The sequence below is a fragment of the Glycine max genome, chromosome 1 (genome assembly GCF_000004515.6).
Source record: "Glycine max cultivar Williams 82 chromosome 1, Glycine_max_v4.0, whole genome shotgun sequence".
In the NCBI taxonomy this organism is placed as follows: domain Eukaryota; kingdom Viridiplantae; phylum Streptophyta; class Magnoliopsida; order Fabales; family Fabaceae; genus Glycine; species Glycine max.
In genome coordinates, this window is record NC_016088.4 from 38,583,027 (window position 1) to 38,610,555 (window position 27,529).

A 27,529-nucleotide genomic window follows, 5' to 3' on the forward strand; every position below is an offset into this window, starting at 1 on the left:
TTTTCTCCACAATGAGTTGTTGGGATTTTAAATGCTTTTGACCTTAAACATGTTTCTCAGGCTCCATCTTCTTGTCCTGATCATTCTTTGACAACCATTTCCTCTCATCTCTTCCATGTCTTCCTCCCGTTATGACTCCGATCTCCATGATGACTTTTTCCGTGAATGGTACCAGGACGACAATAGAAAGTATGATGTGTTTATGAGTTTCAGAGGAAAAGACACGCGTGCTTCTTTCACTTCACATCTCTATGCCGCTCTTAAGAATGCAGGAATCACTGTTTTCAAGGATGATGAGACACTTTCAAGGGGAAAACACATCTCACACTCGCTGCGGCTGGGAATAGAACAGTCTCGAATTTCTGTTGTTGTTTTCTCGAGAAATTACGCAGAGTCGCGGTGGTGTTTGCAAGAGTTGGAGAAAATAATGGAGTGTCACAGAACAACAGGGCAGGTAGTACTACCTGTGTTCTATGATGTTGATCCCTCTCAGGTACGTCATCAAAAAAGCCACTTTGGGAAAGCATTTGAAAAGCTTCTGAATACGATTTTAAAAGAGATAGGAGATAAGTGGCCGCAAGTTGTGGGATGGAGGGAGGCACTTCACAAAGCGACTCATAACCAAAGGTGTTGGAAAAACTCGCACGTTAACCTTTGGAGGAAGGGACTTTGTGAGGCTGGTGGCGTCCCAGTGGTTGTTGTCTTCAGCTCCAGGTAATTGAAACATATCCTGCTTTCCGATTTTTACTGAACTGTCTCCAAAAATAACATTTATGCTATTCGTAACATGTATGAAGTGGAGAAACGGAGATTGCTAATGAGATAAGCCTCATCCTTAAGCATTGGAGGGAGGCACTATGTAAGGCTGCTGGCATCGTTTTAAATTGCAGTCCGCAACCGCAACTACGGTCCCAACATAACGGTTATTTGACTGTTTGCAACTGCATCAAGACAGCAGTTACAGTCGCATCCGCTGCATTTTCCTGCAATTGCTCACCACAATATAAAGATTGTTTGACTCGCCGCAACCACCATTCACCGCCAGAAATGTCTGCAACCATCTCAGGCAGTGCAGTCTTAAATTCCAGGTAATTTAGAAAATTTCTGCTTTCAGATTTTTACTGAACATCATCGTCTCTTAAAAAGACATTCATGAAATTTATAACATGTATGAAGTGTTGAAATGGAGATGGCTAATAATGAGATAGACGACCTCATCCAGAGTTGGAAGGATGCACTTCATAAGGCTGCTGGCATCTCAGGGGTTGCAGTCTTAAATCACCGGTAATTTCACACTTGCTGCTTTAATTTCTCAAATTTTTATTGAACATTTTCTGTAAAAATAACATTTATGAACTTCTTAACATGTATCAAAGAGGAGAAATGGACACTTCTAATGAGATAAACCAATTCGTGAAGCGTTGGACGGAGGCCCTTCGTGAGGCTGCTAGCATCTCAGGGGTTGTAGTCCAAAATTTCAAGTAATGAAACACTTCATGCTTTCTCACATTTGTCTATCAAATTCTCAGCATTTCTTAATACTGATAAACTTTTATGTATCACCGCATCATAATTGCACAATTCTTAAATTTTTTATTAACCAAATAAATCAACCGTAAATTGATTTTTCTTGTTACTTCTGTTATTCAGAGTTCGCGTTTAAAGCAATTTATAGAAAGGGAAATATTTAAAAGATGAATCAGAGAGGAAATATACTACATGGTAGAATAAGAATAATTATGGTAATTGAGTGTTTATTAAACATATAAACTTGAATTTCAAATTACATAATATTTACAATTAATTAATAACAATGGTTTGATAAAATAATAATTTTTCTTTACTTATCTGTATTTTTAGGAGATTAATCAAATGTTGGTTAAAGTAGTACGAGAACAATAGCTAGTTTGTTTCGTGTTCATCAAATCAATTTTGCTTCTAAATAACAAAAAGTAAGAATAAAAAAAAAACATGTTTGATAAATGTAATTTCTGAAATTAATCTTTGTTTTAGTTTCGATTACTGGTATTCTTCTTTGTGTCGCTCCATCTTCTTCCTTAACTGTCTTTTTCCCCATTATAAATATTAGTTATTGAGAATTTTCTTCAAAATTATTTTTCAAAATAAAAAAAAAAAACTCAATCAAGCTAGTACACTCTAAGAATCATAATATGGAGTTACACACATCTCTGCAATTATAAATTTTTACTCAAATTTGTCTCATTTTGGTGTATAAATGTGTGAACCTTTTCATTGTTTCTTTTATTGTAGGAATGAAAGTGAGGCTATCAAACATATTGTTGAAAATGTTACCCATTTGTTAGACAAGACAGAGTTGTTTGTTGCCAATAATCCAGTGGGGGTAGAACATCGAGTGCAAGAAATGATTCAGTTGCTAGACCAAAAACAATCAAATGATGTTTTACTACTAGGGATGTGGGGGATGGGAGGCATTGGTAAAACAACAATTGCAAAAGCCATTTACAATAGGATTGGCCGCAATTTTGATGGAAGGAGTTTCCTTGCACATATTAGGGAAGATTGGGGGCAAGACTCTGGTCAAGTGTATTTACAAGAACAACTTCTTTTTGATATTGACAAAGAAACAAATGCAAAGATACGTAACGTTGAATCAGGAAAAATTATATTAAAGGAAAGACTTCGTCATAAGAGGGTATTGCTTATACTTGATGATGTGAATGAACTAGACCAAATGAATATTTTGTGCGGAAGCCATGAATGGTTTGGTCCAGGGAGTAGAATAATCATCACAACCAGAGATATTAGTATACTTAGAAGGGGAGGAGTTGACAAAGTGTACAAAATGAAAGGAATGAATGAAGTTGAATCAATTGAGCTTTTTTGTTGGCATGCATTCAAGCAAGCCAGTCCTAGAGAAGATTTTATCGACCTTTCTAGAAATGTAGTTGTATATTCTGGGGGATTGCCACTAGCTCTTGAAGTCCTTGGGTCCTATTTGTTTGATATGAAAGTAACAGAATGGGAAAGTGTATTAGAGAAACTCAAGAGAATTCCTAATGATCAAGTACAAAAAAAGTTAAAAATAAGCTATTATGGTTTAAGTGATGATACAGAGAGGGAAATATTCCTTGATATAGCTTGTTTCTTTATTGGAATGGATCGATTTGATGTTATACGCATATTAAATGGTTGTGGACTTTTCGCAGAAATTGGAATATTTGTCCTTGTAGAGAGAAGCCTCGTATCTGTTGATGATAAGAACAAGCTTGGAATGCATGATTTATTACGAGACATGGGAAGAGAAATTATTCGTGAAAAGTCGCCAAAGGAGCTTGAGGAGCGTAGCAGGTTATGGTTTCGTGACGATGTGCTTGATGTATTATCAAAAGAAACTGTAAGTCCTTCATTTATAGTTTTTGCATTTAAAATATCTCAAGCCAAAGTAAACAACATACTCCATTATGAGTTAGTTATTAACATTCATTTGTATGATTGGTAGTCACAACAATTTTGAAAATTAGTTTGGATGTGATTTTTTTTGCTCCTTGATTAGTTCCTATAACTACTGGTGGGTGTTTCAAGGAGAGTTTTGACAACTATATATCTGCAACTTGTGTATATTTTACCCTTTAATTTGTTTCTCCTACCATAGGGAACAAAAGCTATTGAGGGACTAGCTTTGAAGTTACCAAAAGCTAATACAGAAAAAGTTCGCACCAAAGCTTTTAAGAAGATGAAGAAACTCAGGCTGCTTCAACTTGCTGGTGTTGAACTTGTTGGAGATTTTGAATACATTTCCAAAGATCTTAGATGGCTTTGTTGGCATGGATTTCCTTTGACATGCATACCAAGAAACTTTTATCAAGGAAGTCTAGTTTCCATTCAGTTAGAAAACAGTAACATTACAATTTTGTGGAAAGAGGCACAGGTATTAATTTTGTTTTCTGCATTTCATGAGTTGTTATCTTCTTTTTTATTGATGCAATTTAAATTGCCTCCTATATTAATACTATTTGATCATATGGTACTGTTAGAGATTCCATCAATGTTTCGAGTCTTTTTATATTGCATGTTCTTTCAGTAAAAGTTTAAGTTGAAAGAATTGAAATCAAACTTTTATATAATAATACTTCTAATATAAGCTCCAATCTCCCTTTTTATATGGTAAACAGGTAAACATAAAAGAGGAAATAAGGAATCTATATAAAAATATTATAAATATCAAGATGCAGAGATATATCTTTTCATATCCCAAAATATCTACAATATTTATAACAACCCCTCAAGTTTGTGAATGGATATCAATCATTCCCAACTTGTCAATCAGTTCCTGAAATCTTGTTGTAAGGAGTCCTATGGGGAACACAACTACCAATTGGAGCCCGATAGGAATATGTGCTGTGACTATAATATCCAATTTCTCTTTGATGAACTTCCTATCTATTCCTTTTGCTTTATTTTGTCTTGTTGGACTGTATAACTGGCAATACTGCTAGTAACTGAATTGTTATCATAAAGCAACCTTCTAGGTCCTTATTATTTTACTTTGAGGTCATTAAGAATAATCTTCATCCATAACCCCTTGCAAATATCATGGCTCAAAATTCTGCTCTTGCACAAGATTAAGCAACTACATTTTGCTTTTGCTCCTTCATGTTACTAGATTAATTTCTTCTTAGAAACATGTACCATCTAGAGCTGGACCTTCTATCTTCCATGAATCCAACATAGTCAGCATCTTTATATATCTTTGTGGACAATCTACCCTCTTTCTTGAACAACAATCCTTTCCTAGACTTGCATTCAAATATTGGAAGACTCTATTAACTACCTGCAGGTGCCTTTCATGGGAATCATGCATAAATTGGCTGCCACAATAACAACATAAGTGTTGTTTGGTATAATATGTGACAAATAAATAAGCTTCCCATCCAATCATTATGCAGCAATATTTAAAAAAGCATAAAACGTGTTTTTGATTCTTATTAAATGTAACACCTCCATTTAATCACACCAGAATGAGAGAGATCCAATGATGTGCAAATATGAGACTATATAGTTGAAGATGCATGACATAAAAAAATTAATTAGTACTACCTATACCAATAAGACACTTATACTTTTGGGTAGTTTATCACTTAAGAACTTCATAGTTAAACATGTTTGGCTTGGAGCAATTATGAGGTGTGACCTTCTATGAAGATTTTCTAAAAGCGTGTGAATTAAGACAAAGGACACTGAATAGTCTTGTATTATTTTGTGGGGACTGTCATTGATTCTAAAAGTATCAAGACACAGATTGTTGAGGTATCAGAAAAGGCTACCTGTGGAGGGTATTGATTGGTGAAGAGTTTTAATCAACAAGGAAATGGAGTGAAGTGTCGTAAAGTGTGAGCCATTGAGACGTTAATAATCAAGAGCTTTACAAACGACATTAGACCAGACCTTTCTTCCAGTACGATGCGGCTCGAGGATAAACCAGGTGGAAGCTGGTGGACATGTAACACCACAATCGAATCACGCTAGAATGAGAGGGATCTAAAGTTGTGCATGTATGAATTTATACAATTGAGGATGACTTAAAGGATCTAATTGGTACTACCTATCCCAACATATGCATCTACTTTTCGGAAGTTTATCACTTAAAAACTTCATAGTTATGTGTGTTTGGTTTGAAGCAATTATGAAATGAGTAATCTTCTAGGAAGTTTTCCAGAAAACATGTGAGTGAGGACAAAACACGTAGATATGATTTGTGTTGATTTATGGGGATAGTCATTGATCTTGAAAGTGACAGCAGTTGAGTCAAGTATCACCATGTGAAGTGTCATAGAACGTGAGTAGTTGAGACATCAATAATAAAGCGCGTTACAATTGGTAAAAAAATCATTTGTTATTAGCTTTTTTCAAATCAACTAATGACAAATGAAAAAAATTATAAGGGAACAAACACAAAATTTAATAATTTATAAGGGTCATAAAAAGTGTGAAAGATCAAAAATAAAATTATTGTTTTATTAGAGAACCAATGTAAAAAATAAATTATCAAGAAACAAACATAAAATTTACTAATTTATCAAAAATTTAAAATATATTTTAACCTAAAAAAATCATTATACATTAGCACATCATAAAAAAACTCAATTTTCTTCATAATAATTGTATCAATAAAACTTTGATACAACCACAAAAAAAACTTTATCCGGCCCCTATGTATCCGTGAAACCTTGATAAATTAAAAAAAAAATCATTAAACTGATCATTGGAAATCAAAATTCAGTTTCTTAGAGATTGTCTAATCAAATAATATGGTTATTATGAATTTACATGATTGCTCTTTCTGAACTCCAAAGTTCATATAGAGCTTATGACCACCTACCTCTTGTGCAAATACTTAATATAATAAAATCAAAGAAAGGGTTAGGTAAGAGTTCAAAAGCTTACTGATTAAAGAAGTCATAAAATGCTCATAACCAACTTTCAATAATTTGAGTGATATATATACATAAATGTAACATTGGGTGGAAGACTTCAAAAGCAGCAATAAAGCTAAACTAATATATATTGGCACTAAAAATTTGACTATATGAGTATAAATATTTCACTTCCTACATGTAATGTTCATGACACATTGTATTTGCTTCCCTATATTTTTTTAGTTTTATCTCTAATTTTTCTCTATGGTATTTGTTTATTGCAGTTGATGGAGAAGCTGAAAATTCTTATTCTTAGCCATTCTCATTACTTAACACACACTCCAGACTTTTCGAATTTGCCTAATCTTGAAAAACTAGAACTCATAGATTGTCCAAGGTTGTGTGAGGTTTCCGATACCATTGTACATCTCAATAAAGTTCTTCTAATAAGTTTTCAAGATTGTATCAGACTTCGAAAACTTCCAAGAAGTATCTATAAGTTGAAATCTCTTAAAACACTCATTCTTTCTGGATGTTTAAAGATTGACAAGTTGGAAGAAGATTTGGAACAAATGGAATCTTTAACAACCCTTGTGGCTGATAAGACTGCAATAACAAGAGTGCCAGTTTCAATTGTTAGATCAAAAAGCATTGGATATATTTCTCTGTGTGGCTATGAAGGATTGTCACATGATGTGTTTCCTTCCATCATTTGGTCTTGGATGTCACCAATGAACAGTCTCTCTTCTCGCAATCAAACATTTACGGGCATATCATCTCTTGTTTCACTAGATGTGCCAAATACAAGTTCCAATCATTTATCATATATTTCCAAAGACCTTCCAAAGCTTCAAAGTCTTTGGGTAGAGTGTGGCTCAGAACTACAACTTTCTCGAGATGTAACAAGTATTTTGGATGCTTTATATGCCACACATTCTGAAAAATTGGAATCAACTACATCACAAATGTATAATATGAAATGCAACAATGTAGTTTCCAATTCAGGATCAAATTCCTTGAGATCACTTTTATTTCAAATAGGAATGAGTTGTGAAATCACCCATATTCTGAGACAAAGAATTTTACAGGTATCACTCTATCACCTTCTCTCGTAAGTGTATCTAATTGTAATATTTTAATAAATGTGTGTACGTACATATAGTATTATATTTCTTATAAATTCAAGTTTGAATATTACCTTATCTTTTTGGTAGTTGAATTATTTTTAATATATTAATCATATGTAAAAGTCTATATTGTTATGTGTCGTTAGTATAAAAATTAAAAAATATAAAGATGAGAACTTAAACATACTAATTTAAGTAATTCGAGCATATGCACTAAAGTTAGCTTATCTATAAATTAAAAATTATCTTTTAGAGAAGCTATGAGATAACTTTTATAAATTAACTTATAAAGCTAATTTTAATTCAGTTTATGAAGAAGTTCATCTAATTTGTTTTTTTCTTATTTTCTTTTCTTAGAACTTTTTGTAGAGAAATTTATTAAACAGGCCTTTAGCTCAAATTACTTGTATAATTGTGTTTTTAAGACTTATTTTTATTTTGAAGTATACATTAAAAAATAGTTTAAATATATTTTTTATCTTAAATAAATACTCAATTTTTTTATTTGTTTCCTAATAAACTTTTGTTTTGCGTAAACTTCCTAATAAAACAATAATTTTATTTTTTGTCCTTGATGTTTTGTTTTAATTCCTGATAAATTAGAGAATTTTATTTTACTCCTAACTAATTACAAAAAAAAATTATTAGCTAGTAAACACAAAATTTAATAATTTATAAAGGATTAATAAACAAGCTTCAAGAACCAAAAATAAAATTATTATTTTATTAGGAAATTAACACAAAAATAAAAATCTATTAGAAAAAAAATAAAATTTAAATATTTATTAAAGATAAAAATATATTTAAACCTTTAAAATATTCTTACTAAAAAGAACACTTGGCTAGTAATACTCGAGTAACAAAGAAAGTTATGATATGGGTATTTAGTAATTATAACTATCTTGTAAACATTACTTAAATTTTTTAATAATTTATATACAGGACTTTAATTTTTTTTGTCAAAATAATAACATTTATTTTGTAAAACATATTCATATGTATAACATATTATATGCTTGTTGAATATAGGATATACATTTTTTAAAAAAATATGTATAAACAATGATAATATACTCCAATTGAAAATACTTGTAATAAATATATTAACTCCTTAAGAAATACGTATTAGTCCATCTGTCATCGCAATAAGAAGAAGAAATCCATAAATATGGATTTTACATTAGTTAAGTGTAATCCTTGTAACATCATTTATGTATACTTTATTTTATCATTAATTGTTACCATCTTCAAAGTGCATATTTTAATGTGAGATACAAATTATTATTCTCATGATATACATTTCAAAATAAAAATCAAAATTATTCTCTCACTTTTTTTTTTCGGTTGGCATGCAACTTTTGACAGTTTGGACCAACAATCTTTGTTTAAATAATCCAAGCAAATATTCTTATGTATAACCTTATAAAATTTCAACAATTTACCTTTTTTCCTACAAGTTATCATCATTTAAAATAGATTTTTGGTAATAAAAAGATATTCCTATTTTTTATTTACGAAAAAATGAGTTATTATCTTGTTATATCTTAAATTGTTGAATTAATTATAAGGTGGTATTAATGCATTGATCGATAAACTTTTGAGCATATATATTTTCATTTTTACAGAATATGACTACTAGTGATCATCAAGCTTGTTTGCTCCCCGATGATAGTTATCCAGATTGGTTAGCCTTCAAGAGTGAAGGTTCTTCTGTGACTTTTGAAATCCCTCAAGTGAATGGGCATTATTTGAAGACAATGATGTGCCATATCCATTATTGTTCCCCAGACAACATAACATCAGATGGCCTCAAAAATTTGTTAGTGATAAATCACACAAAGGCCACCATTCAACTTTATAAGAGAGATTCATTAGACGCCTTTGAAGATGAGGAGTGGCAAAGGGTACTATCAAAAATAGAGCCCGGAAACAAAGTGCAAATTGTTGTTGTTTTCTGGAGCATATTAAAGGTTAACAAGACAACAATTTATCTCATATATAAGCCAATGGATAAAAAATAGAAGACTTCCATGCACCAAATAAGAATTTATAATTATTTAATGGTGATGAAAATGTACGTGTTGTCCGGACGATCTATCTCTCCTCAACTGGAATCCATATATGAAAATAGATTTCAATTTGTACTGAAAATAGATGTTTGTTTCTAGTGCTACAAGTGGAGTAGATTTGTCGACCTTCAAAGTATTAAGTGTTTTGTTGTTGCTGGGAATAATGTTTATGCTAGATTTACCTACAGCACACGTGATGCCATAGGGATGAACATCGTTTCCAAAGGGATTCAGACACTACTAGAAAAAGTAAACTTAACATCGTCACTTTAACATTGATTTTGAGAAAAATCGATGTTAAGGTTAACGCGGTGGCATAATTATAATTAATATGTAGTGGTTAACATCGGTTTTCTCAAAAACCGATATTAATTAATTGACGTTAATATCGGTTTTTGAAAAACCGATGTTAACATTAAATTGGTAACATCGGTTTTTTGATAACCAATGTTAATGTCAGTTAATTAACATCGGTTTTTGAGAAAACGATCTTAACATAAGATAGGTTAATATCGGTTTCTTCCAGAAAATCGATGTTAAGGCTAACATCATTTAGTTAACATCAATTTTGTATTGATGACCGATGTTGGACTTACATTTTAAAATATTAGAACGCGACCCCTATTTTGCTCGCGCCTATTCTTCTCCATCGCGACTATTTGTCTCTGCACAACCTAATCGAGATCGTCACACTGCAACCTAATCGTGATTGTTCTTCTCCATCGAAGGTACGTTTCGCGACTCTTTGTTCTTCTCTATCAAAGGGTTGTTGGGTTTGTTTCCAATCTGCTCGCCACTATGGTAAAGTTTGTCTCCCTCATCCATTTTGTAACATAATTTTGGTTGCTTTTCCATTTTATTTTCGTTTTGTTTCTGAACAATTTTGCCTTGTGATAATGCTACATGTTGCATTTGGTTGAATGTCATTGTTATCCTCTTGTGTATGATACTGCTTTTGTTTGTGGTTTTCTTTAACCTTTTTTTGGTACAAAATAATAAGCATACGTATATTTGATAATGGTAAAAATAAAAAAGAGTGGATTTTGGGAGTTTGTATGTGCAGTGCGGTGTTAGGTACTGTGTATTACAGAGTTGTTTGAGAATCAAATTTGTTGGTTCTATTAGTTCATGATTTTTCTAAAGGTAATTCTGAAAAAAGAAAAAAAAATCTTAGCTTACAAGCATAAAACTGTACCATATTAAATTTGTAATGGCTTAAAGAAACAAAGCATGCTGCCAACCCTTCATGTAAGTGGTTTCTCTTCTTGTATGCTTTATGCGATTCTTGAATCTCAATGACATGACATATCCATGAATTTAAGTTCTTCAAAACCACAAAATCAATTGGTGTGGAAGCACTCTGTTTTTGAACTATTAATTGAATCTGTAAGAGATACATTTACTATAGGGGTGGTCCCCTATAACTGTTTTCTGACTTCGATCTTATGCTTGGATTCTCATGGCATGAATTCTTCATTGTATTTATGAGTTTTTATATTCTAACAAGGTTGTGTGTGGGCTCTATTTTATTCCAATAATTGACGTGCATTTGACTTGATGTTTCTTCTTGTTGAATTTGGTATAGTGTAACATGGTTTTAACCTTGGTTTGTGCATATGCTTAAGTCTCAGTCTCAGATAAAGCTCTGAACATCATTTTCTTTGGTAGCACTGAGTAGTTTCCTATAGCAGGAAAAGAATTATATGGACCTGTGAGTTACAAGCTAGGTTTTAATCAGAGGATATATATGGTTTTTATTGTTGAAGTTGGCCATGAAGAAAAATAATTATAGCAATTTGAACCTTAATAAAGAGTGAAAGAACCATGTCAAAAGTCCACACAATCTTAATCAATCACTACCAATTTTCCCTTTTTGCCTAGTCTTGAACCCTGGTGATCACTTAGTTTTTGCCTTGCTAATTGTTGCAATCCCTCTTGCATGAGGGGTGTGACACCAGCCTAGAAAGAGAGTATTACATTAGAGTTTTGTCTTCAAACCTTCAAGATAAAAGTTGAAAAGAAAAGAAACAATGGAAAACATGTTCCTATAGTGTTTCTCTAACCAGTTTTAAAATATTAACTTATTATCATATTATCTTATCCAACAGAAAAATGCCAATAATCATTTCTTTATTATAAAAAAATATTGGGTGAGTTTGTTTAAACTTAAAAAAAGCAACTTTAAGTTTTTTTTCATATAAGCATTTTTTAAGAAGCAAACAAGATTTGCTTCTTAAAATAAGTAGAAGCAATTTCGACAAAACACACTAAAAAAAAGAGAAAAGTACTTATTTTATTAAAATAAGCATTTATTTCAAAAAATAAGTTTAAACAAACTAACCTATTAACTCGTCTAGGTTGCATATATAGAGGCAACAAATGAATTTACAATAATATATTTTATTGAAAACAAGGAAACACACATATGCACCACATTCTAGTGGTGTGGTACAAGTTTTTAATTTCTTAGATCAGTTGCATCTACAGTCCCAACTTGCAACTTAATCCCAGTTACTAGAAGTAGTATAGAAACAGCCCAACCCATGATCCACTTTGGAATGACTGGAACTAAGACAAATCTATGATGCAAAAAATATTAAAATCACTATGCTACTCATAAATAACATCAAAAAGTAAGTGCTAAGGTGAAATATAAACATAAGGATAATACCCCTGCTAAATATCAATGTGAAAATGTTTTTGATTGTAATGGTAGTGAAATCAGCATTTTGAGCTCCTGCAATTTGTAACATTTGAGAAGAATTAAATAAATTGGAAAAGGGGGGAAATAACAACTATGCATCATTGCATTTAAAAAAAAAAAGTATCAAACCTCCTGCAATTTCTTCAATTGTCTAGAGCTGGTCTTCATTTGCTTATGTTTGTTCACTTGTTCCTTTTCACTGTCATAATTTTTTGTAACTAATTCCACTGAGCTAGCATTCCAATCAAACTAGATTTTCTCAACCTTTTCCTACAATAAGAAAAATATAATCCACAAATAAAAGTACACATTTGATGAGAAATAGATGAAGTGTAACATTCCTAACAAGGAAAGAAATAGACAAGGATAAGATAACCTAATAGAAATTTAACTGTTTAACCAATAAAAGTAAAGAAAATCTGCCAGAGTAGGTAATTGATTTCAAAATCATTTTAATCATACACAGGTTGCATGAATGAAGTCCAAAAGCAGTGTGAATTCAGGTGAATCAGTATTCCTGGGATGCCTTCCCTGTTATCTTGTCTATTTGACGTGCAAGAGACAATCATTATAGGACCTTTGGCACGTAAGAGTTCTATAAAGGAAACCACTGAAAGTTATCCTGTATGACCATGACAATATACAAAAATTTAAATTAATTAATTAATTTGGTCTAGATGAAGCAGCATCAATTACTGATTTTCTTCATAAACATATGTTGACTAATTTTCATTAACTAGTTTGAATAAGAGATAGGGGTGGGAATAGGCTAGGCCGGCCTACATGGACCTACGACCTGACCTACATAAAGCTTGACCTAGCCTGGCCTATTTAATTAAAAGGCTAGACTCAGGCTTTTTTAAAAGCCTATTAAATTAAATAGACCAGGCTTAGGCTTATTAAAAGCCTCATAAGCCTGATAGGCCAGTATATATATATATATATATATATATATATATATATATATATATATATATATATATATATATATATATATACTTTATTATTTTTTGGGTACAATTAATATTATTTTTTTGAAAACTAGAAGATTTCATTCCTATAATTAATTAAAATTTTAATTACAAGGTGTGAGTCAGGTGTTCCTTTATATTTCTCATTATTTTTATTAGTTTTCTTATTTGTTAACAATTCCTTTTTCTATTCCTATTAGGTTTCCTTTTCCTTTTATTATGTTCCTGTATTCTAGAGCAAATATAAAAATCATATCTTATCATATCCTATTACGTTTCTATACAAAAATCATATCATATCATATCCTAGTACGTTCTTATACAAAAATCATATCCTTTTTCTATCAGGTTCCCTTTTTTTTTAACTTTCCTATTACGTTCCTAACCAAACAAAAATTATATCCTATACGTTCCTATACAAAAATCATATCCTATTAAGTTCTTATACAAAAATCATATCCTTTTTCTATGAGGTTTCCTTTTTTTTTTTTAATTTTCTTATTACGTTCCTAACCAAACAAAAATAATATCCTTTTCACTTCAAGCTTTTTGATAGAGGTAATTAATATTATGTGTTTAGCCTATTATAGAAGGTGTGTTATTTATTTATTTTTGGTAAAAACAACTAGGAATGTTAAAGATTTAATGTGAAGAAGACTTTTAAATAGGTTTTTAATTAGGCTACCAGGCCAGGCTAGGCTTTTAAAAAGGCCAGCCCGAGCCAAAATAAAAGTCTTTGATATGCTATAGGCCAGGCTCAGGCCTAAAAAATTAATCATAGGCTAGGCTCAGGCCTTTTAAAGCCTGGCCTAGCCTGGCCTATTCCCACCCCTAATAAGAGATAATTAAAATCATAGCTACAAAGTTCAACTTTAATATCTCCAATATAGATGCTTAAATTTAAAACAATCCAAAACACACCTTGGAAAATGACTTGCACAATGAAGCAAACTTTGATGTATCTCTTGATGATATTTAAGCAATACTTCAACCTTCAGCAGAAGCTCTGGTTGTTCTTCCACTTCTATGGACATAAACCTAAAAGTAAGAAGCAAGTTCCAGATGTCATATATAGATTATAGAAATATATGAATCAAAGAAACAAGGCATTGCATACCTACGCTCAATGTGGAAGCTGATAGTGGACAACAGTTCTTACACTAGGAATATCAAGACCCCTTGCAACAACATATGTAGCAACAAGTATGCCATTTTAATTTTCATGAAAGCGATCCATGGCCTACATCAAACAAGGGGCAAAATGATGAGAGAAATAAAATGCAACATTTAATTAAATTAATAGATTACCTAGTGATAAGATAATTAATTAATCACAATTTCAAGGATCTATGTAACACCCCATATTTTGTAAAATAAATTAAAAAGGATTTTTTATTTATTTAAAAATAAATAGTTTTTAGAAAAATAATGAGGTTTTTATAATTAAATAAATAAGGAGAAATAACTTTATTAATTAAAATAATGGTTTGAAGGAAAATAAAAAGTATTTTATTTATCCATTTGATATGAAATAAAATAGAGTTCTTGATTATAAAATAATAAAAATAAAGAAAAATAGAGTAAATAATAAGTTGGGAGTACCCTAGCTATAAATGGAGACATGTTATGTCAATTTTTAGACTGACAATACGTCTCTATGCTTCCTCTTTCTCTCAATTTCATTTTCCCTTCTTCATCTCCCAAAATCTTCTCTTTTACCCGCATACACCCAAACCTGTCTCAGTACAATAACGATCCTAGACTCGTTAACCGTTGGATCGTCGTGAAATTTGAGCATTGGGTTCGGAACTTATTTACGAACATTTGTACCTTCAGAATTTGCAAAATATTTTTTGAGGTGAGAGAAATGCCCTTCACATTGTAGCTTTCTTTTAACCCGCATACACCCAAACTTGTTCCAATAAAACTACGATTCTAGACTCGTTAACTGTTGGATCATCGTAAAATTTAAACACCTGATTTTCAATTCACCTTAGTAGACTTCAACTATTCATATTTGCGAAATAAAGTCCACAGAGAGAGAAACGTCCCTCGCCCGGAGATAGTAAAATGGAGGCTTCAATCCCTTCTCTTTCATTCTAACGCTTGGAAACCCTAAAAGAGCAACCAGAGAAAAAGCTTAAGGAATCTTAAACAATTACTAGAGATGTCGCTATCACTATCGAAATACACACGTGAGCCCACTTAGAGGTAAGGGATGAGTTTATCGCAATTGGGATTGGAATGAACATGAGATATGTGTATTGAGTTGTGAGCTATGAACTGTGCAATAATTGTAAGACCCTTTAAGGGCGACGAGTTTTTGCGCGACGAGTATTGTGATGGGATCCACTATGGGAACCCGACGAGTTGAATCACTTTGAGGCGCAACAAGTTAAAATGATTTTGAAAACAATTGAGTAGTTCTATGTATTGCATAGTTCATAGGTAAAGTGTATATGATTCATGAGGTTTGATAGCATTTTAAATTGGAATTATACCATTGTGATTGAGATCGAGTGTATGTGATAAATTGAGTATATATTGACTTGTAATATATATGTGCATTAAGATGTTGTGTGCACTGAGTTGTGAGCTATGAATCATACAATCATACGACTATAAGACCCTTTAAGGGCGACGAGTTAATGTGCGACGAGTATTAAGATGGGAACCACTATGAGGACCCGACGATTTTAATCACAAATGCGACAAGATAAAATTATTTTGAGAATAATTGAGGAGTCATGTGTTTTGTACAATTCATATATAGTGTCTGTGTGCTAAAATGTTTTCTGGGTTTGTCCTGAATCAGGAGGGAGAGGCCTTGACAGACTCTTCGGAGTCTAGGCCTTGGAGGTAAATACACCTGATTTGAATGCTCCTTTAAATCTGTGTCGATCCCACATGGTTGGAGTATTCTCGCAAAATAGCGTGACCCTGACTGGTCTCCCTATGATTTTACGTAGTGAGAGTGACCTGACTTACTAGTGTGTGGTTTGTCTTGTCATGTACTCCTAGGCGCTCGATGAGGATTTTCACTGACATGGTATCACATTGCATATAGGATTGAGTCTTAGTGTATTTGTTGCATAACGCTTGTGTATTGATCGATATTGATTGATTTAGTGATATTGTGTTTTGATCTTTGAGTATGTGAATGATGTGAAAATGAATGAGATGTGTTGTGTTGTGATGTGATGTTATGCGACAAAGTGGAGGAATGGCGTGAACTATGTTTAAGTAAGTTGTATTTCATTTATATGATATGTATATCTACATGTTGTCTTGTTTCTCTCTATTAGTTAAGAATGTGATAACTCACTCCTCGTGAGCTATGACTAGGTGAATTGCTTTAAGGAACCTTGTGCTGAAAGATGTCGGGACACAATGCTCTGATAGAATGTGACATTGAGGCATGAGTTTTATTTAATTACATGATGTTTTGAGCCAAAAATGTTTTTTGACAAGTTTTATTTGGTAATGATGAATTGAATGTGAGCCTTTTATCCTTTTGAAATGCTTTTATTTAAATGTGTTTTAAAAACTTTTAATTAATTATTATTTCTTATTCCTTTTATTATTAGTACATATATGTGAGAGATAAAAGGTGTCACAATTTGAGTTCCATGCCCCCATGAAAGGAGAGACAAAGTAGATACACACAATGCTCATGGATGGACAATATACTTTTAAAATTTAGTAACTAGGTTCACCTTATTTATTTATAGAAATAAAGTTACTAAGAAAAAAAGTCGAGGAGCATTATTTGAGTATAGAAATTCTCAAAACAAGAGTTTGGACTGGGGATTTTTCAAGTTTGTTTTGTTACCTTCTTTTAATTCTTAAATTATTATTCACTATTCTAATTACCGCAATGATTCCTTTTAGATAAAATGAAAATCCAAAGCTCTAAAGTCAAGTATATTTTTATTATGTGAGCAATTCATCATGTTTTCAAAGGTTCGTGGCTTTTTATTATTACATTTTAGAATCTTTAACAAAACCCAATAATAGAGAACGATGGATTGTTTAATAAAAGAATACCAATATGATTTAACATAGTAATAAGGAAGAAATTGTTAAGCTGGTGAAGTAACCAGAGCAATGCACTAAACAAGAATATACTTATGTTTGGCATATCAGTAGAAGACACAGGATTTCTCGTTCCCGGCATGCTCTTGCGCACTCATTGTAGGCAAAACTGTAACAATCAATAACAAAAAAACAAATAAACAAAATCTCAAAATCAAATTTCTAAAACAAAAACAGATGCAAAACCGAAGAAGTAAAGAAGAAAGCACATACTGAGATGATTAGCGCAGATCTTGAGCATCTTGGATTGCCTCATGAGATGGCTAACATTGCCAGAAGCCTTATGCTTCAGGAACTTCACGGTGCCGGTGCCTTGCTCCTTCCACTGGTTCTCATCCTTGTCAAACCGGTAAAGCTTCAATTTGTTGTGATCAACGAGAAAACAAGCATCAACCGCACCAATCAATGGAAAAATAGTGAAATCGGGAAGAAAAAAGGAGAAAAATGAGAGAAGGAAAGAGCATTACAAATCCAGAATTGCATCTTCGTCTTCCTCGCCGGTGGTGACAACAACCTCCTCGAGCTTGACGATTGGAGCGATGTGAGCTTCGGTGTCCTCGTCATCGCCAACAACGGTGCTTCCTCCTCTTCTCTGTTGCGGCTTCGAACCCTAGAGGGGAGTGTGAGAGACAATATTAAAATTTTAAATAAGCAAATATTAAATAAACATATAAGACGGAGAAATCAAATAAAGTAAAAACCTTGTAAGACGATTTTTACAAAATTATCTTAGAATAACCGTCTTCTAAGATGGTTTTTGTAAAACCGTCATAGAGTGATTTTATTTATTTAAAAACATGTCACCACCTGATATACTAAGGCGGTTCTTGAGGAAAAATCCGTCTTCGTTTTGGTATCGTAAAAAATGTTTTTTTTAGTAGTGGTGATTGATAGAATATAAAAAAATTTGGGATCTTAAGACTTGCTCTATGACTCCTATGATAATGTACACACATCAGACAACTGGCAAAGATTTAAGATAACTTTTAATAATAGAAAACAAAAACAAATGGGCAAGAATAAATGCTCATAAAGCAAAACATTTGATTTAAATTTTGTAACGTTAAGTATATCAATAGTAATTAGGTACTTCCTCCCTCTTTTACTTATTAAGACATCTCAGACAAGATCACACGTAGAAATAAAAAGAATTAATGCAGTTAATTTTATTTATTTTTTTAAAAATGCTACTAATGTATGAATTTTATCTTTATCAATAATCATTAATTTGCTATGAGTAATGTGAAAATATTAAAGTAACTATTATGCATCACTATCAATAAAAGTACAAATACTTAGACTATTTAATAAGAGCAACCAGTGAAAAAAAAATTAAATACTGTACAGGAATTATAAAATGACTTATAAAAAGAAACATCAATTCTTTTTCAATAATACCTTATAATAAGGACAAAGGGAGTAATTAATATGCCAATAGTAATAGAAATAATTGACACTTATGTGCAGAATTTTTTTGAACAACTTTAAGTTATTGGAGATGTCATTTAAAAAAAAAGTGACTACTTCCTCAAAATTAATGACAAAGTGTTAATCCATCAGTGTTCATGGTTGATTGTATCTTAGTAGCAGTACGTGAAGAGTGTGGAATGAATATGGATTGAATCTTAGTACCAGTGAAAACTATGATCGGAGAAGATATATAGTTCGTGTTTTATATTGTTACTATTGCAAAGAAGAACTACATATAGAGACGTTAGTTAGTGTCTTTAAAACATGCTTGAAAATCTTAAATTAATACAGAGCAAAGCATCAAATAGCCCGCATAAACTATTCTAATAAGTACTTTTGCTTTAAGAACTTTTGTGTACATGCACTTTTACTTTAGACTGGCTAGGCGGTGGTGATGCTGATGTTATTATTATTTTAGAAAATGCCATCCCGCGTCAAAAAGCATCTTCTGAGTCAATGGCGTGTGGGCTCATAGGCTTAGAACCCCCCAAGTGTAAGAAGTTTCACAAACATTCGTAGCTTTTTTCTCCTCCCATTAACATTTTTCCTTCATTCAATTCAATTCTGAAACCATTTGGGGATTTCTTTTTTCTGATGGAGAGCCTAACCGATAGAACAGAATTGCATCACAGTGGGGAAATGAGAGACGGACAAAGCAGCATCATCACCCAACTAGCCCTGACGCCGGAAACCGCGAGCGTTCTCAAGGAATCAATCGCAATGGCCCGCGAGAAGAAACACCTTCATACCACTCCGCTCCATGTGGTGGCCAAGCTTCTCGATTCCCCATCGGGATTCCTGCACCAAGCCTGCATGAAATCGCAACCGACATCTTACCCACTTCAGTACCAGGGGCTGGAGCTATGCTTAAATGTGGCCATGAACCGATTGCCTATGAGCATTTCTTCCATGGAGCCACTAATCTCCAATTCCTTGAAGGCTGCCTTCAAGCGAATCCGTGCCCAGCAGCATGGCAGGCAGCCTCCATCCACGGACAAAGTCGAACTCGAACAGTTAATCTTATCCATTTTGGACGACCCCAGCGTGAGCAAGGTCATGAAGGCAGCCGGTTACTCAAGCCCCGACATTAGCGCCACCTTCCAGCGGGGGCGCAAGTATGAAGTGTTTATTAGTTTCAGAGGGGAAGACACGCGTTCTTCTTTCACTTCTCATCTCTATGCCGCTCTTCAGAATGCCGGAATCATTGTTTTCAAGGATGACGAGTCACTTCCAAGGGGACATCACATTTCAGACTCACTGCTTCTCGCTATCGAACAGTCTCAGATTTCTGTTGTTGTTTTCTCAAGAAATTATGCAGATTCCCGATGGTGTTTAAAAGAGTTGGAGAGAATAATGGAGTGCCACAGAACCATAGGGCATGTGGTAGTGCCTGTGTTCTATGATGTTGATCCCTCTGAAGTACGTCATCAAACTAGCCACTTTGGAAATGCATTTCAAAACCTTTTAAACAGAATGTCCATAGACTTAAATTCCAGGTAATTTAACACTTGCTTCCTTCTGAGACTTTTACTTAATATTTTCTATAAAAATAACATTTATCAAATTCATAACATTTATCAAGTGGAGAAATGGAGATGATGCTTAATAATGAGACAAACCTCCACGGAAAGAGTTGGAGGGAGGCACTTCGTGAGGCTGCTAGCATCTCAGGGGTTGTAGTCCTCGATTCCAGGTAATTTAAACACTTCCTGTTCTTCAGACTTCAAATTTTTATGTACCGTAGTTTCAGAATTGCATAGTTGTAAATATGCTATTAACCAATTAAATTGACACTTTAAACATGTTAACGTATAGCAGATAACAAATATAAGGATTATTGAGAAGTTGTGTTTAAATTCTTTTATAGAAAGGAAAAATATTTAAAAGACGAAACAGAGGAAATATGTGGCAGAGTTTAAGAATTGCGGCAATCAAGTGTTTACCAAAAAAAAAATGGTAAAAATCAATATGTTTATAAAAAAATCAAAACTTAAATTTTAAATGAACTGATATTTATAATTAATTATAAATTAACAATGATGATCTTATAAATAATAAATCTTATTTACTGTATTTTTCGGAAATCAAACAAATGTTGGTTAAAGTAGCAGAGCAATCAAAGCTCCTTTATTTTTTTTTTTTGAAAGGAAAAAATGTTTGATAAAAGTAATTTCAGAAAACTATTTTTTTATAATAAAGCCTCTCTGTTTTAGCTTTAAAAGCTATTTTATTTTTTCACCTTTACTCATGTTCTTCTTTGTGCTACATCATCTTCGGATCCTCCACTTGCTCTCTTCCGTCCCATTCTAACAAACTAGTGTTTGAGAATTGTTCTACAAATTACTTTTCAAAAACCAAAAAATAAGAACACAACCTAACATAGTCCAAGAATCATAATAGATGTATCTTTTTGTTATATATATTTTCTTATAAATGGTAGTTTGTACCATACATTAAACTATAAATTTTTTTACTCTAATGTCCCACTAATTTTGATGCATATATGCGTGTACCTTTCCTTTGTTTTTTCTGTAGGAATGAAAGTGAGGCTATTAAAAATATTGTTGAAAATGTTACACGTTTGTTAGACAAGACAGAGTTATTCATTGCTGATAATCCAGTGGGAGTAGAATCTCGAGTACAAGATATGATTCAACTGCTAGACCAAAAACTTTCAAACGATGTTGAACTATTAGGGATATGGGGAATGGGAGGCATTGGTAAAACAACCATTGCAAAAGCCATTTTCAATAAGATTGGCCGCAACTTTGAGGGAAGGAGCTTCCTTGCACAGATTAGGGAAGCTTGGGAGCAAGATGCTGGCCAAGTCCATTTACAAGAACAACTCCTATTTGATATTGACAAAGAATCGAAAACAAAGATACCTAACATTGAATTAGGAAAAAACATATTGAAGGAAAGACTTCGCCATAAGAAGGTACTTCTTATACTTGATGATGTCAATAAATTGCACCAGTTGAATGCTTTGTGTGGAAATCGTGAATGGTTTGGTTCAGGGAGTAGAATAATCATCACAACCAGAGATATGCATATACTTAGAGGGAGAAGAGTTGACAAAGTGTACACTATGAAAGAAATGAATGAAGATGAATCTATTGAGCTTTTTAGCTGGCATGCATTCAAGCAACCAAGTCCTAGAGAAGATTTTACCGAACTTTCTAGAAATGTAATTGCTTATTCTGGGGGATTGCCACTAGCTCTTGAAGTCCTTGGTTCCTATTTGTTTGATATGGAGGTAACAGAGTGGAAGTGTGTTTTGGAGAAACTTAAGAAAATTCCTAATGATGAAGTACAGGAGAAGTTAAAAATAAGCTTTGATGGTTTAAATGATGATACTGAGCGGGAAATATTTCTCGATATAGCTTGTTTCTTTATTGGGATGGACCGAAATGATGTTATCCATATACTAAATGGAAGTGAACTTTATGCTGAAAATGGAATACGTGTCCTTGTAGAGCGAAGTCTTGTTACTGTTGATAAAAAGAACAAGCTTGGAATGCATGATTTGCTACGAGACATGGGAAGAGAAATCATCCGTGTGAAATCACCAAAGGAACCTGAGGAGCGTAGCAGGTTATGGTTTCATGAGGATGTGCTTGATGTATTATTAAAAGAAAGTGTAAGACCTACAATTATTTATTTTGGATGTGCTATACTAAATGCCATACTTTCATTTTACATTTTTGTCAATTTGATTTCACAGGGAACAAAAGCTGTTGAGGGATTGACTTTGATGCTTCCACGGAGTAATACAAAATGTTTGAGTACTACATCTTTCAAGAAGATGAAGAAACTCAGGTTACTTCAATTTGCTGGTGTTGAACTTGCTGGAGATTTTAAGAATCTTTCAAGAGATTTGAGATGGCTATATTGGGATGGATTTCCTTTCAAATGCATACCAGCAGACCTTTATCAAGGAAGTTTAGTTTCCATTGAGTTAGAAAATAGCAATATCAGCCATATGTGGAAAGAGGCCCTGGTATTAATTTTTTGTTTAATTTTTGGCATTTCTTGAATTATCTTTTCTTTCCTTATCTATGGATGCAATCTAGGTTAAGCATCTCAAATATTAATACTAATTTGCTCTTCTAATTTTTAAAATTAAGAATCACCAACTTTTTCCTAAAAGTTTAGTGTTTAGGAGATGATTTCAAATATAATTTACTGTCAATGTTAATTTTATTTGTACTATCTTTAAATGGTGTGTGAGCCCATTATTTTAAAACATAAATCTCCCACACAGTGATTGTAATGGTTAAACTTTAGTGATGTAAAAAAGTTTTATGCTAACCTGAAATTTTATATATTTAATAAGCACTAACGTGAAAATTCTCTTTTAGTTCCAAAGATAAAACATATAGTCACCTACATCTTGTGCAAAAACTTTGAAATGAAAAGAAGGGAGATGTAAAGATTGCTATTTTGAATACTTCATTAAAACGGCTCTAATTTCAAATATCAAAACCTATCTAATATTTGCTAATTGTTATCCTTAAATTTTAAAATCTCAATAGTATGCCAACAAATTGCTTTTAATAATTTCTGTTACATATTATATACAGAATGTAGTCCTGGTAGAAAAAATTGAAAGCAAAAGTAAAACTAAACCCATTGACATTCAAATAATGACTCTACATAAATGAAAATATTTTTCGTTCTAGTTGCAAGGTTATTGTTGATACACTGTAATTGCTTCCATCTATATTTGCAAGCTTCTCATTTATATTTTTTCTGTAACATTTCTTTTCTTCCAGTTGATGGAAAAGCTGAAAATTCTGAATCTCAGTCATTCTCATTATTTGACACAGACCCCAGACTTTTCAAACTTACCATATCTTGAAAAGCTAATACTCATAGATTGTCCAAGACTATTTGAGGTTTCTCATACCATTGGACATCTCAGGGATATCGTGCTGATAAATTTGGAAGACTGTGTTAGCCTTCGTAACCTTCCAAGAAGCATTTATAATTTGAAATCTCTGAAAACTCTTATTCTTTCTGGATGTTTAATGATTGACAAGTTGGAAGAAGACTTGGAACAGATGAAATCTTTGACAACACTGATTGCGGATAGGACAGCAATAACAAGAGTGCCTTTTTCAGTAGTACGGTCAAATAGCATTGGATATATTTCTCTATGTGGCTATGAAGGATTCTCACGTGATGTATTTCCTTCTATCATTTGGTCTTGGATGTCACCAACAAATAATCCTTTATGCCTAGTCGAGTCTTACGCGGGTATGTCATCTCTTGTTTCTTTTAATGTGCCAAATAGTAGTAGTTCCCACGATCTTCTAACTATTTCCAAAGAACTGCCAAAGCTTAGAAGTCTTTGGGTGGAATGCAACTCCAAACTTCAACTATCTCAAGATACAAGAATAATTTTGGATGCTTTACATGCTGACACAAATTTTGAGGAAAAAGAATCAAGTACCACAACTACATCACATGGCCCAAACACAAAAACTTCTGCATTAATTGAATGTAGCAATCAAGAGCACATTTCTGGATCAAAAAGTTCTTTGAAATCTCTTCTAATTCAAATGGGAACGAATTGCCAAGGCTCCAATATTCTAAAAGAAAACATTTTACAGGTCTCTATCTCTACTATCATCTCACTCTTGCCTGTGCATCTATTTGTGATTTTAATATATGATATAAATTTAAATATATTTTTTGTCTCTATTAATTTTTTATTAACCTTTTGTCCCTAATAAATTTTTTATTTTGTTTATGATACCTAAATTTGTTCAAATAACGCTTTAGGGACCGAAAGCAAAATAAAAATTTCATTAGAGTAGAAAGTTATTAAAAAATATTAGGTAACAAAAATAAAATATGAAAATTTATTAAAAATCAAAAATATATTTAAGTTAATGAAATATGAATGTTATTTTCTTAAAAAAAAAATCAGTAATAATTATAATTATGGCCTTATAGTCTTTGTAGTTGAGTCTTTTTTAATATTTGAATTTGTTAAAAATTACATATGGACAAATGATATTATGAGAGTAATATATATATATATATATATATATATATATATATATATAAAAGTAAGGATAATCTCCATCTCATAAGTTAATTTTGTGGGTTGAATTAAATTAAGTCCATACTCTAATCTAACATTCTCATAAATATGCTAAAAGAAAAATGATGTTGTAAACCAATTGAGCATGCTACTAATGGATATCTTCACTTTAGGAAACTAGTATCTGTACATAACCTGTCCCCCAAGAAAAAGAAATCCAGTTATGGAATTTCACTTCAGATAAATGTAGTAGTACGAGTGATGTCATATATATATATATATAGTTTCATATAAGAAAAAAACTATTTCAAAATGCACAATTGAGTGGTATTTCAAAATGCCTAAGCTTATTTTTTAAAACAATTTAACTGTTATCTATCAGTTATCATTACTTCAAAATAGTTTTTTTGGTAATCAAAAGATCTTTTATTTTATTGATAATGTTAGAAAAATAGAGACAAGACTAGAGAAAATAGAAGAGATTCTATTGTATTTGGCACTTAAAATACACGAGTTGGTAGACGATAACCATTCCAAAACTCTTCAATTAACACAAATGAACATAATGTCAATTACCCTCTAATTATACATAGTGGTTACATATATATAAGAATAGTGTTCCCAATGCATATTAATTTACACCTCTTAATCTTCTAAAACTAACTCTGTAACTCATAATTCTTTATTTTCTATTTTTTTCACTAAACAAATTATTATTATAACTCATAACCCTTTATATATTTTCTAATCATTATTTCTAACAGATATGAATTTAAGTAATTATCTTGTAATTAAAATTATACCCTTAATTGGTCACTTAATTTTAAGGTTGTATTCATTAATATATTGTTCTACAAACATTTGAGGATACTTTCAATTTATTTTTTTCCAGAATATGACTACAAGTGGGTGTGACAGTGGTTTGTACCCAGGTGACAATTATCCTGATTGGTTAACCTTCAATTGTGATGGTTCTTCTGTAATTTTTGATGTCCCTCAAGTGAATGGGTATAACTTGAAGACAATGATGTTCATTATCCACTCTTTTACCCCTGACAACATAACATCAGATGGCCTTAAAAATGTGTTGGTGATAAATCACACAAAGTTCACCATTCAGCTTTATAAGAGAGGCACATTAGTATCCTTCGAAGATGAAGAATGGCAGAGAGCAGTATCAAATATAGAACCTGGTAACAAAGTGGAGGTTGCTGTTGTTTTTGAGAATGGGTTCACTGTGAAGAAGACAACAGTTTATCTCATTTATGATGAACCAAATCCAAATGACAAGAAATTAGAGTATTGCCATGCATCTGATAAGAATGTTGTTGTTTCCGGTCGCGATGAAAATGTATCTGTTGTTGGGTGGATTTCTCCTCAAGTGGAATCCACCAATGACTTTAAACAAAAACAGAAAAGAAGAAAATTTGAATGAGGATAAAAGATGGTGATGAAAGGATAGTTGGGTAAACATAGATTCTTTGGAGTCTGCAAACCTTAGATTGGTGCTTCTGGCTGTGGTGGATTGACCAAGGAAAGTTTCAGACAGAGGATTAAAGGTTTGAAGTGTAGATTGGTGGTTATCAATGCTCTTGTTGCTGAAGCGTAGGGTGCTTGGGAAACATGTACTCTTGGGTTGGGATCTTGGTTTCAAATGAGTCCAACTTGTGCTAGCGCATTAAAAAGGAGGCACATACATTTTGGATACCAGTGATCATAACAAAGGTATGATAACAATTACATGACACCAGTGAATTTCTGCTTTAAACAAGAAAATGCTGAAATGCAGGGGACATTACTTTTTCTTTTGCATTGAATGGCTGATAGACCAAATTACTAACTAATTTTTCACGTAACTACTGTCTTGAAGTTAATGCAATTAGATTGAAGTTTGGGTTTTTGCTATGTTTGATAAATGTTCTTTAGAATCTTGAAACAATGTTGAGTAACAATGGTAGTGGGTAGCTGGTTTTTTTCTGTCCCTTTTCTTGTCTTTGCTAAAAGACGGTTTCGAAGTTTTGTTTTAACAGTAAAACTGGAATATTAGAGAGAAGAAATGGCAACAACCTTAGAAGCCATTGAATTTTTAAGCCAAGACAAAAATAAGGAACACAACAAAACAAATTTACAAAAAAAAAAAAGGAATCAAATCTTGAGTTTGTATTGAAGTTTACATGACCAAGACATTTATTTTTGAGCTTGAACAAAATTTACATGAAACTACTATACTACATTTGGGATTTAAACTGAAATGGCTTCAATTCAACTCATCATTGAAAACATAGCTGGATCATTTAAGCGTTATTTCAGCTTCAGGACTAATACAGGAAACCATTGATGATTTATCGCCTTATGGTATTGTTATAGCACAGCCATTTACTCATTATAAACAATGTTAAGACTTAGTTGTTAGTCCTTACTCGTTACTACCATTGAAAAAGAACATCTCTATTAATCTCAGGAGCAAGTTCTTCCTAGCGTAATCGCTTCTCTTATTCACCATCCATTTGAATTTTGATTTGATTGCTACTGATTGAAGTTAAATTTAATTACTTTGGTCTTTATAGTTATAACAATTAATTGCAGCCAACTGAAACAAAGACATGTGGGTCTTCTCTTTTGCCCTGTGTTTCTTCTCTTCCT

The 27,529-nt window shown here is 32.4% G+C and overlaps 1 protein-coding gene and 1 long non-coding RNA gene across 2 annotated transcripts; one reads left to right on the forward strand and one right to left on the reverse strand.

Moving 5' to 3' along the window:
• On the forward strand, positions 1-26,867 carry LOC100808685 (uncharacterized). Its single transcript, XM_014774549.3, is given in 17 exon segments — positions 1-714; positions 798-1,088; positions 1,177-1,284; positions 1,377-1,481; positions 2,272-3,376; positions 3,635-3,910; positions 6,683-7,486; positions 9,151-9,529; positions 9,532-9,574; positions 17,542-17,713; positions 17,840-17,986; positions 19,354-20,330; positions 20,417-20,527; positions 21,370-22,474; positions 22,559-22,834; positions 23,610-24,449; positions 25,779-26,867. Coding segments are annotated over 17 exon segments (7,881 nt in total). The 5' UTR covers positions 1-115; the 3' UTR covers positions 26,322-26,867.
• LOC100809226 (uncharacterized) lies at positions 17,301-17,970 on the reverse strand. The gene is made up of 3 exons (XR_412824.4): positions 17,832-17,970; positions 17,578-17,719; positions 17,301-17,473 (listed from the first exon to the last, which is right to left on the reverse strand). It is a non-coding gene; the product is annotated as an uncharacterized lncRNA (long non-coding RNA).
• Positions 26,868-27,529: the final 662 nt, after the last annotated feature.